The sequence below is a fragment of the Vulpes vulpes genome, chromosome 5 (genome assembly GCF_048418805.1).
Source record: "Vulpes vulpes isolate BD-2025 chromosome 5, VulVul3, whole genome shotgun sequence".
NCBI lineage: Eukaryota > Metazoa > Chordata > Mammalia > Carnivora > Canidae > Vulpes > Vulpes vulpes.
In genome coordinates, this window is record NC_132784.1 from 92329797 (window position 1) to 92342464 (window position 12668).

General features: G+C 37.0%; 1 protein-coding gene and 1 pseudogene across 2 annotated transcripts in view; one reads left to right on the forward strand and one right to left on the reverse strand.

Moving 5' to 3' along the window:
* MDM4 (MDM4 regulator of p53) overlaps positions 1 to 12668 on the forward strand; it is a 48221-nt gene that overhangs the window by 26041 nt on the left and 9512 nt on the right. The window contains exons 5-10 of one of the 2 annotated variants that reach the window (XM_025991419.2): positions 512 to 567; positions 5380 to 5447; positions 6185 to 6284; positions 8452 to 8612; positions 10061 to 10210; positions 12121 to 12201. In XM_025991419.2, coding sequence (XP_025847204.1) covers positions 512 to 567; positions 5380 to 5447; positions 6185 to 6284; positions 8452 to 8612; positions 10061 to 10210; positions 12121 to 12201 — 616 coding nt within the window. The remainder of the gene's footprint in view (positions 1 to 511; positions 568 to 5379; positions 5448 to 6184; positions 6285 to 8451; positions 8613 to 10060; positions 10211 to 12120; positions 12202 to 12668) is intronic. The other variant, XR_012001770.1, reaches the window with a different exon arrangement.
* Positions 2318 to 2412, reverse strand: LOC112914620 (U6 spliceosomal RNA; annotated as a pseudogene).

The following is a 12668-nucleotide window of genomic DNA, read 5'->3' on the forward strand; positions in this document are numbered from 1 at the left end:
ATGAACTGCCACCCTTTCCCCAATTAAAATTGTAAAACTTAATTCTTTGTAGGTAGGAAGGAAGGAAGGAATGGTCTCCAAAGGAAATCTTGTGTTACTGTTAGCTAATTAAATAAAATGTAAATTAATCAGTTTCTTTTTTTTAAAAGATTTTTTATTTATTCATAGAGACAGATTGAGGCAGAGACACAGGCAGAGGGAGAAGCAGGCATCATACAGAGAGCCTGACGTGGGACTCGATCCAGGGTCTCCAGGATCACGCCCTGGGCTGCAGGCGGCGCTAAACCGCTGCACCACCGGGGCTGCCCTAATCAGTTTCTTAACAGGGGCAAAGTAACACAAGTGCTTGGACATTATCATCTTGACATTTAAATAATTACTAACCTATTGTGGGGAAAACATTCTCTTCTCCGTGTGTTATAGAGAAAGTTAGAAGATCACGTATCTGATAGACATGTAATATTTTAATGGAAAACCATGGGGTTATTAATTTTTTTTTTGTCTCTGACAGCCCTCTCTATGATATGCTAAGAAGGAATCTTGTCACTTTAGCCACTGCTACTACAGGTATGTCACATCCTATTTCTTCAGTCTGTATCACAGCTTTGAGCTCAAAGGGGGCAAATGATGGGAAAACAAGGAGGATCAAGATGGAAATGAATTGCTATGTTGGCATGACTGGGAGGGATACTGTAATACAGAATGTTATCGGTACGTTAATTTTTCATTGTGAAAAATTTCAAATAGACTGAAAATAGATTAGTATAATACCCACCTCTTAGTAATTGTTAATATTTTGCTACATTTGCTTCATCTGGATATACTTTCTTTTTCCTTAATTTTACTTCTTTTTTTCATCTAGACATACCTTTAAAATCTCTAACAGTTAAGAACCTTTTTCCTTTAAACGTAACCCTAAATGTCATTCTTACATCCAACAAAATTAATAATAATAAGATGAATAATAACTTCATAATGCTATCCAATAGCCAGTGTATGTATAGTTACCCCCAATTATCTCAGAAGTATCTTTTTTTGTTTGGCTTGTTGAAATCAAGAGCCAGACAAAGTCCACACATTGCATTTGGTTGGTATGCCTCTAAGTATCTTTATAAAACAATCCTCCTTTTATTTTTATGTCATTTATTTGTTGAAGAAATGGATCATTTGTCCTGTAGAATTTCCCACATTCTAGTTGAGGTTGCAGATTTTGTCCTTGTGATGTTAACATGTTTCTCTGTTTCTTTTATTTTTGGTAAACTAGTGTAATGCTGCATAGTTTCAAGTTTAGATTTTTTGCTGAGAAGGTGTCATAGGTGGTGCTCTGTACATCTGTTGCATCTCATCTGAGTCATATAAGGTCTGCTTGTCCCTTTTTCAGTGATATTGATTCCGTGGGTTCATGGTGTTAACCCAGTCCATCTGTTAGAAAGGTCCCTGAAGAACTTTCATCTAGCTAATGATTTTAGCTTTCTGTTATATGAATGCCGATTTGTCTAACACCCTTTGTTTAATTCCCTATCTTTTAAATATTGTCCTTTGAGTTTAATTTATTAGGTATGTGAGGAAACGGGCTGCTTTGGGGTCTGAAGTATGGTGTATTAGAGATCAGTGGATCAACTGGATATAACTGAAATGTAACACTATCTCTTAATCATTTCCAAATAATGAAACTTTTCCCTTCCATTCCTAAGTGAAGTGCTTTTGTGAGCTTCAAATTAGGTTTTAGGTAACCTTATCCTTTGAAGAAAGCCCAAGTTTGTAATTCTTTTAGATTGGTTATCTTTCCAGTTTACTGAAACAAATAATTGAAAAGAATCCATTCTTAATAAAGGTTTATTTAACGTGAGAACAGAGAAACTGTTTTCATATTGAAATGTGATTTTTAACTTATATTGAATTTTGGAGCCTGTTGACTTCATTGAGCCATTTGCTCACTTTACCCACTTCACCCAGCTGTAAATTTCTGTTCAGATGGAAGGCCTTGCAAATAATATAGTGTCTTTATTGAAATTCAGTCACTTGTGAAATAGTAGGGCTTCCCTGGGATACTCACTGCAGGCCCAAAATACACAGAGGAGTGATTGATTGATTGATTTAAATTCAGTTTGGCAACATACAGTGTAACACCCCATGCCCATCCCATCAAGTGCCCTCCTTAGTGCCTGTCACCTAGTCACCTCTTTGCCTCCATCCGTGTCCCCTTCTGCAACCCTTTGCTTCCCAGAGTTAGGAGTCTTTCATGGTTTGTCTTCTTCTCTAATTTTTCCCCACTCGATTTCCCTCCTTTCCCTTATAGTTCCTTTCACTATTTCTTAAAAATATGGAATGCTTCACGAATATGCTGTCATCCTTTCACAGGGGCCATGCTAATCTTCTCTTTTATTTTATTTTATTATTTTTTAAAAGATTTTCTTTATTTATTCATGAGAGAGAGAGAGAGAGAGAGAGAGAGAGAGAGGCAGAGACATAGGTAGAGGGAGAAGCAGGCTCCCCACAGGGAGCCCAGTGCAGAACTCCATCCTGAACTGAGATCATTCCTTGAGCCAAAGGTAGTTGCTCAACCACTAAGCCACTCAGGCGTCCCTCGTTCCAATTTTAGTATATGTGCTGCTGAAGCGAGCACTACACAGGATTTTGTATTTGTTGATCTACTCTATTAGAATTTGTTTTCTGATCTTTTCTCTGAATATCTGGAGTGGGTGTAATTCTCACTTTTTCTTTCTTGCACTACAGTATTTAACATGCCATATATATATATATATACATATACATATACACATATATATATGTTTATGTGTATACGTATATATATATATTTTTTTTAGATTTTATTTATTTATTGGCACAGAGAGAGGCAGAGACACAGGCAGAGGGAGAAGCAGGCTCCATGCAGGGAACCCGATGTGGGACTCGATCCCGGGTCTCTAGGATCACACCCCAGGCTGCAGGCAGCGCCAAACCGCTGCGCCACCGGGGCTACCCTAACATGCCATATATTAAAGTGAACATTTCTATAACATTATTTTTTTAAAGCTATTTATTTGAGAGAGAGCGCACGCAAGAGGAGGGAAGAGTCAAAGGGTGAAGCAGACTCCGTACAGGGCTTGATCCTTGGACTCCTGGATCATGACTTGAGCCGAAGGCACATGCTTAGCTATAAGACTGAGCCTCCCAGGCACCGCTTGATAACATTTCAATTGGATTATCACAACCATCCCATGAGGAAGGTCTAGAGATGATGAAACTGAAGGGTTTTAAAATATTGTTTTATTTGTGTTTTTGTTTTTTGCTTTTTTTAATAGAATGAGCGATTTGTCCAAGATTGGTTGCCACTTACAATTGGTAGAACAGATATTTCTGACTGACCATTTCTTGCTCTTTTCATTGTGCCACACACTTGATATTATAACAGAATTTGCTCCAGTTAATTTTTCTTAACACAAATTTCTCTCTGAACTTTAAATCTTCAAAACATTTTATTCTTAAATTTGTCACTTTGAAATAATTTCAGTTACAAAAAAAGTAGTAGACGTATTATAAGGAATTCCAAATATTCTTTACTCAGATTCCCCAAATGGTAACATCTTATATAACCCTAGTACAATGCTCAAAACCAGAAAGTTGCCACACAGTAATTTTGATAATTGTCTGCTCTGACTTGAACTTGCATTGGTGCTTGTGGTTGGTCATCTCTGTTCTAAATAAATTGGGTTGTGTGTATTTTATTTAAAAGGACAAATGAGAAAAAATGTTTTTTTTTCTTTTTTTCTTTTTTTAAGATTTTATTTATTTATTCATGAGAGATACACAGAGAGAGAGAGAGGCAGAGACATGGGCAGAGGGAGAAGCAAGGCTCTCTGCAGGGAGCCCGATGTGGGACTCGATCCTGGGACTCTAGGATCATGCCCTGGGCCAAAGGCAGGCACTAAACCACTGAGCCACCCAGGGATCCCCAAGAAAAATGTTTTCTGTATCATCTATTATAAACCTTTGCAAGTGAGTTAAACCTTTATTTTGATGGTTGAGAAAATGCCATTGTTTAAAGTAAAGTGGTCTTTATGAATCATTTGTCCAGATCTCCATATGTATATGAACAAAATGAAATATATGACAAACTTTGTTGTTATTTTAAAGTTCCTTTGTACATTATAGTTTTCCCAGATAATTTCTTTTTGCTTCTTAATATTTTAATCTAAGGAAGGTAGTAAGGCGTTAGAACTATAAATGACAGTAATCAAGTTGCTTTATTAAAGAAATGCTTAATCTGTGTTTTCTTGTTTATCTTTGAAGACCACTGTGGTCAGAAAATGCTTTCTCTTGAACTCCTCAGTATTCTCTGTGTACCTATAAAAATGCTCGTATAAAATCATGCTCTTTATAATTACAGTTTTGAAATTGTTTTGTGCAGAACAACTGAACTATCAGACCAGTTGTAGGATCAGTATTCTTTTCTTTGGCAGTCTTTATTACACAAGGATGAGGTTTTCCTTAAGTGTCTTATCTCTGGACTTGAATAGTAGCTAGTGAATCCAGCCCTTGGTAGACTTATTTGGGAACATTTCAATTACATATAACCTCATATAATGAGCGGTCTAGATTATTAAATTTTCTACAGCTTATTGTTTTCCTGTAGTTAAGTTTTCATTTTCCATTTTGCTTGGAAAATTTCCAAGTCCTCGAAATACTATCAGACAGACAATCTAAGAATTTCACTCAGGTTACTGTTTTCTTTGCTTTTCATTGACTTTGGGAAAAACTTTATTTGCTTTCGCTTCCCTCTTAGGAAATGTTTATAATAACTGAAATATAAAACTTGTTAATTACAAAATTACTCTATATTCAGGTAATGGGAATTTAAATCAGGAAATCTTCATTGACACTGTAGAATGTAAGTTTACATGAGGTGCTATTGTGTTATGAAGCAAGTGGGGAAAATTCTAGATTTTCAGATTTCATAAGCCTGTATAACTTTTAATAGTTGAAAATAAAAATTAAGGGCCAAACTTTTTTTGCTGTTGTTTACAAGTTAGGTGGATTACCTGTGGGAAGAAATGATAAAAAAATATTCCATTATTTCTTGGTTGGAATCACTTTCATATTAAAATTTGAAATTTTGCTCTGAACATTTTTAGTTATTTTTCATTTTCTTCCAGATTACATTTTGGTAATACATTTTGAATATAGCCTGTCTTGGTCTTTACCATTTTTATCAGTTTTGATTTTTCCCTTTTGGATGAGAGCTTTGTCCAACCAACATGGAGAAGTACAGCTTTAGGGAACAAACCTGGCTCCAGGGTTGTTTGCTGAGGTCCTTTTTATGTGGAAAGAATGGTTATTACCAGGGAAGGTTTTCCTTTTGTTTTACTTGCTATCCAGATGCTGCTCAGACTCTCGCTCTCGCACAGGATCACAGTATGGATATTCCAAGTCAAGACCAACTGAAGGTAAAATCACCACACGGTGACTTCTTTTGTTGTACAGAGTGGCCCCTTCTCTGTACCTATGGATCTTGGACTCCCAAGACCTTTCTCTAAATGTGGTAAGAGTTTAATAAGAAAGGTTCTTGGGAGTTCACAGACCAGGGACAGAGTGAAACTTCTCTGTTCTGCCCATAACAGAGTTCCAGTCTCTGAATCTTTCTTTGGGATGTAGCACTTCTGATCTTCAGTTCCTCCAGTTGCATTTTCTTTGGGGTTTGTGTGTGCCTGTGTGTGTGATGGTATATGTATATAGGCGTTTGAAGAAAACTGCTTTATTAGACTTTAACAGGCTTGTTGCAGTTAAGTTCATGTCAGACCATTCTGAAAGCTTTCCCAAACCAGACCTGGGAAAACTTTATGATCATTTTGGTATGTGCTGAGGGTTTCACATGTTTTCTGAATTATGCCTAATTTTATAGTCTAGAGGTTTTATATTGATTGATAGCCTGTTTTTAACAGTAGATTTTGGCCTTTTGTGCAGAGATTTTTTCCCCCCAGGTTTGGGATTCTCTTAGCTCTGCTCACAGTGGGTTGAGGAGAGGTGTTGCCTTTATCTGATGACTGTTGTGAACTCCAGAGATTTCTTTCTCGTGCGTAACCCATTGTGCCGCACAGTAACTGGTGAGCCAGAATGGAACTGCTACATCCCCTGGTCTCAGTCATTTTTACTGCACTAATAGACGTCTTTCCCTTTTTTTCAGCAAAGTGCAGAAGAAAGCTCCAGTTCCAGGAAAAGAATGGAAGAAGGCAATATTCCTACACTGCCTACCTCACAACATAAATGCAGAAATTCTAGAGAAGGTAAGTTTTGGATTAAAGCTATACAGACTTTTTCTTTCTTTTTTTTTCCCCTTCTTTTGTTGATGACATCTAGAAAGGGGATTTATTCACATTAAGCACTATCTATAATTGAGACCATTCTATAGACCACTCAAAAAATAATAATGCACTTTCTTTGCGTATGAAGTTGGTGGGAGCATATGTCATACTTACTCATTCTTTTCAGAATACTTTTTCTTAAGCTTAGTGACCATTGTTAACTTTGAAGAGATGGTAGTGCACTTTTAGCAACTTGTGTTTACTGAGATGGAGCAAGACTAAGATGGTTAACATACTAATAGAAGATTGCTGCAGATTTATCAGTTTGCCACCTGGTAAATCAGCTGCCTTGGCCTTTTCAATCTTGACATACTTGTATATATTCAGTCTGGTTAGGATTTTTATTTTGGTTTGTTTGCTTGAGGCAAAGGCTAATTTTTGTAGAGTTTTGAAGTTTGCAAAGATGATATATACTTGGTATGTCTGAGCCAAGAATGAGACCTTAGAGACCTTAGAAGCCAAGCAGTTCCTCTGCCCTTGGATGGTAGTCCTCAGATCTTTAATATCCACCCTCGATATGCTGTGGTCAGGTTAAGTGAGTTAACCAGTATTTTAGTTTTTCCCAAGCTCTGCTTTAGAAAATACCTCCTAAACTTTTTCCTACAAAGGTATATAAAATCATAAATTACTCAGAGGTGTTAGATGGCATGATAGTTTCTAGTTTAGGTACCTGGCTCACACTTGGAGCAATGACAGGTTAGACTTCTAACAACATCCCAGAAAGTGATGCTGCTGAAATTGTTTTATATGTTTAAAATTGGATCCGTTTATCATGCAACTGAATTTTGAACTACCTAGTTGCCTTGGAGCTTATCCCAGTCTGTATGGTATTAAATGTGTAAATTTTTCCTTAAATGCAGGTTCTTGCTTATTTGCTACTCAGAAGGCTATTTGAAATATAAGAATCACCAATTCAAGAGACTATTACGTAGTTTGTGCTGTACATTTTGAGAGTAAAGAGCTTAGTAGTTTCAGGAATGTGTGTAGGTAGAAAGGACAGGCTTTGTATATATGGAAGAGATGTTTCTGTTCCCTTTACAAGATGTTAGCTTGACTAGACGATAACTTTAATATGGCATCATCTCAGGAATTTAGGTTTTGATAATTTTAGTAATGAGTAAGTAAAAAGCTGAACTTTCCCCTGAATTTAATGGGCAGAGTTCAACATAATTTGTAAGTAGGTAAGGTCATCTTTTGTTCTGACAGGGACAGGGGCGTTGCAAACGTTTTCAAGCACATGTACCTCAGCACATTAAAACACCTGTGGTTGCCATTGGCATGGCTGGTGCATTTGGAAGAGGTAGAGGAGAGGGGGAAAGGAGGGAAGCACAACAAAAAAAGATTGGATGATGGGATGTGTGGTAGCAACAAACTTATGTTTGTAACCACCTTGAATGTCATTTGGGTGTATAACACGAGATCTTTTAGTTGGAATATGTGTTGCCTTCTTATGTTTCGAGTTTGCAATATTACTAGATCTTAGATAACTCCAAAAGAGCCCATTGATCCAGAAAGGACATAGGTATATATTTACTTAGACAACCTAGAGTTCAGTGTTCTGTAATGGTCGTTACCTATCCAAACATGAATTTGTGAGGAACATCCATAAATAACGTGGTAGCAGTGAGACTGCCTTGACAACCTTGTGAAGGCCCATTTGGTCTGGACTGCCTTGCTTTTATCTCAGGTTGGGCATTCTGCCACCACCATTTGCAGTTCAGTGAATTAAGCTATTATCAGGCATCATGTACTAGAGCAAGTCTTTCTTTAGTTATTGCCATGGTATGAATGCTTAACATGGCAGTAAATGACCATTTTGAAATCCTCTTAGAACAATGTCATTGTTTGAATGCCTTCAGAGTTTAGATTTTTTGATAAGTAATGATACTAGAAGCAGATGATAATTTGCTAATGAACAAGGCCTAAATTCGAGAGGTGGTCTGGGAGATACTTGATTTTGGTTTCTTTCATACTGGCCATAGAAATTTCTCTTTGCCTGTCTTATAAAGAGATTGTAAGTGTTGCAAAGTGAGTTTTAATTCTTAGTGTTGTGTACGTAGTTACTTTCCTTTCCATTTGACTGCTGTAGATGAAGACTTCATAAAAAACTTAACCCAAGATGAGACATCTAAGCTGGACCTTGGGTTTGAGGAGTGGGATGTAGCTGGGCTGCCTTGGTGGTTTTTAGGAAACCTGAGGAGCAACTATACACCTAGAAGTAATGGCTCGACTGATTTACAGACAAATCAGGTAAATGTCACATTTGAAGAGGAACTTTTTGTTTTTTTTTTATGGAAGAGTAACATTCTTGGTTACTCTTGACCACACATTGCATTCTGTAAGAATTCTCATTCAGTGCTATGACTTTAAGTACCATCTGTGTGCATCTGATGCTCAAATCTGTATCTGCAGCCCTGACCTCTTCTCTAAATGCCCAACTTCTAAATTCAGCTGCCTACTTAACACCTCCAGTTAGATGATCTGACATTTAACATGTTCAAACCAGAGCTCTTGATTTTTTTTTTTTCTAAATTTTTTCCCATACATTCCTATTTAGCCTTTCCTTTTTCACAAATCTACCTTCTCTCCAGTTATTCCAGCCAAATCTAAGGGATATTATTGATTTCTTTCTCTGTCACACATCACATTCAGGTTATCAGTTCTTTATCCAAAGCAAATCCAAAATCTAACCACTTTTATTACTTCTGGTGTTAACACCCTAACTTAAACCATAATCATTCTATTCCTTTATCTTATTTTATATTCTCTCTTACACTTCTCACTTTGAAAAACTGTTATTCTATTTTGTTTATGTATTTGCTCCCACTGAAATGTAAGTCCAGGGCACTCTATTCTGTTACCTTGTACCTAGGAAAGTATCTGACACGCAATAGGAGTTCAGTGAATTTTTGCTCAGGAAATGAATGGATATAGAATAGTGGCAAAATAATAAGTTCTTTCCTAGGAATATTGGAGAAAAGCATGTCATGGAATATCCATAAGTGAATGCACAAAGAAGGTTATATTTAAAGTTGTTCAGGAATCCAGGAAAGAAGATAGAAGATACGAGTTACCATCAGTATTTCTCGTACTCCAGTAAACATTTTTAAAAAGGTGTTAATTAAGTAATTAATTTAGAGAGAATGAGCGAACAGAGGGATGGAGAACCTCAGACTCCTTGCTGAGCACAGAGCCCAACATGGGGCTCGATCTCACAACCCTGAGATCATGACCTGAGGCCAAGTCAAGAGTTGGATGCTTAACTGGCTGAGCCACCCAGTCACCCCTCAGTAAACATTACTGAACATGAAGTAATATGTCACAGTTAATGGAATGTTTTCTAGATTCTTTGAGTACTATCTTTGGAAAGGAATTTAGGGAACAGATTTTTTTTTTTTTTTACTTGAGCAATTACAGAGTCTTTAGCTTTTGAGCTCTTTGGTACAGTTTCTTAGATGTTATACCTTATTTACTGTTAAAATAGAAAATTCCTTGCCAGGCTCCCTATATCCATTCATTAGTTTATACATAGTGGGTGCTAGGTAGGTACCTGTTGAATAAATAGATGTTTGCTGAAGAAAGGCTATAGGTATTCTTTGGAGATGTGTGAAGATATTGACTTTTGGGTCATTTCTGTTGGTTCAGTGTCATCGATAAGCCTCTGACTACAGAAACTCACATTTGTTTTTTTCTTTTAGGATATAGGTACTGCTATTGTTTCAGACACCACAGATGACTTGTGGTTTTTGAATGAATCTGTATCAGAGCAGTTTGGTGTGGGAATAAAAGTTGAAGCTGCAGACACTGAACAAACAAGTGAAGAAGTAGGAAAAGTAAGAGACAAAAAGGTATGTTTGGAAAAATTTCATGTTCTATTTATGGGCACATAGTATAATCTGTTCAGATCTGGTATGTGACTCTGTACCACAGAAGACTCACATAATACCACTCTTTTACTTTTAAATGTCTTCCTGTATCCAGCTTTAAGATTCACATTGTCTTAAAAATACACTGTCTTAAAAATAGGATTAGGACTGTATTGGTATAACTCCTTCTTCCTTAAAACCAAGAAGCTGCCCTTTCCTACTTGTCTAATCTCTCAGAAGTGGAGTTTTTTATTCTGGAGACCTTACTTTGCTAACAAGGGGCAGAGTTGTTGTTGTTGTTTTTGTTTTAAAGATTTTGTTTATTTATTAGAGCATGCACAAATGGTGGGTGAGGAGGGTCAGAGGGAGAGGGAGAAGCAGACTTCCTGCTGAACAGGGAGCCTGATGTGGGGCTTGATTCTAAGACTCTGGGATCACCACCTGAGCCAAAGGCAGATGCTTTAATAGACTGAGCCAGGTGCCCCTCCAAATCAAAGTTCTAAATGGCTACAGCAGCCTGTAGAAAAAACACTTCCTGGTTTTTGGACATCTCAGTATCTTCCATAGTCATTCATATCTAAATGGAAATAGACAAGTGAGTTCTCCTTACATAATTTAGAGTTTAAGTAAGAGGAAAGAAGAGAGTTAGAACTCTTGAATACACATAATGTGAGTACACCAAGGTAAAGAGTCATAGAAACGTGTGCTCAAGTCTCAAAAGAAATTGGACAGCAGATCTAATGTTGACATTGACAAGATTCTTAGTAAACATCTATTGAGTAAATATAGCAAAACACAGACCTAAATAGGTTCATCTTTTTAGGAGATCTTCATAGTGATTTGGGTTCCTGAAGGATATCCTGGTATGTCTGTAGGCAGATTGATGCGTGGGTCCTGCTAGAATAATTGTATGAGTAGCATTAGAAGAGACTGCAAGTGGCTTGAAAGAAGACAAAGGTGACATTTGGAAACTTCCATTGAGAGAGATGGGACTGGGGGATCCCTGGGTGGCTCAGCTGTTTAGCGCCTGCCTTTGGCCTAGGGCGTGGTCCTGGAGTCTGGGGATTGAGTTCCGCATCAGGCTCCTGGCATGGAGCCTGCTTCTCTCTCTGCCTCTCTCTCTCTCTCTCTCTCTCTCTATGTCTATCATGAATAAATAAATAAAATCTTAAAAAAAAAAAAGAGATGGGACTTAAAATACTTGAACTTGTATGAGAAACTTGTGTGCCATACTGAGGTTCCTAATTGTGCCATAATTGATTTTACTCCATTTACTAGATCACAAAATAGGGTCTTAATTTTTAGAATTTTAAATTCTAAATTTGAAAATTTAGAAGATACTTCCCATATTTCTTGACTTTGTTTCCTGGTCCATGGGCACATTTTTATAGGAAAACCAGAGTATCACATAACTAGTTTTACTTTTTTGTTGTTTTTTTTTTTAGGTTTACTTTTGAATACGAAATTTACTTTTCATAAAATACTTTGTTTTCGTTCTTCACATCTCAGTTCCTTATTTTATGTAGTGTCTTTCACTTCATTTTTTTCATGCAGTCTTTATTCTTGTGTCTGCCTGCCTAGATTCCCAAAATAAAAAATTTCCACATTTAACGATTTGTAGCTTTCCTATTCTGATACTGTTTATTTTAATTCAGATCATACATTTGGGTACCCTCTTGTATTTGGTGACCCTTTTGCACACTTTTCAATCATTTCTTCTACTGAGCTGCCAGCTGGGCATGCACAGTCATTTATGCCATTTTCTTTTTAAGTGCTAGTGATAGAGGCAGAATGTGAGCTTTAAATTGAAGCTCTTCGGTCTCTTTTGCTCTCAGGTTATAGCCTCATCTTAACTAGGTGAACCTTACTGATGAAATGTCTTTGCCTTGCAGGTGATTGAAGTGGGAAAAAATGATGACCTTGAGGACTCTAAGTCCATAAGTGACGATACTGATGTAGAAGTTACCTCTGAGGTATGAAGAGCTGTTTTGCACCACACATGTCTTCACTGTGAATGTTCCAGCAGTGCATTTGTGTTGCAGAAGGCCATTTCCCCCATTTCTATTTCCCTTTCCTTGATGTTAAGACATGTTGGCTTCTCTATATCTTGTTAGAGCTATTGGAATTTGGAGAAGAGGAGAATAAGTTGATCTAATCCTCTCCCCACCTTGAAAGGGGTGACTTAAATCCCTGTCTGTATGCCCTTCTCCCTGCTAACAAAATTCTTTGGATGTGATGCAGCGGATACACAGAGTTATTTAAAATAGTCCTGTACTACTTTACCCACTAAACAACTCTCCATAGGTAGACCTATAAGCTATCTAAAATTCTTTGTCAAGGATAAAGATCATGTTTTCACTGCTTTCTTAAAAACAAATTAATGGAAAATGACTTAATTTCTACACAAGTTTACACTAATGGAGGGCTAGTAAATGAAGAT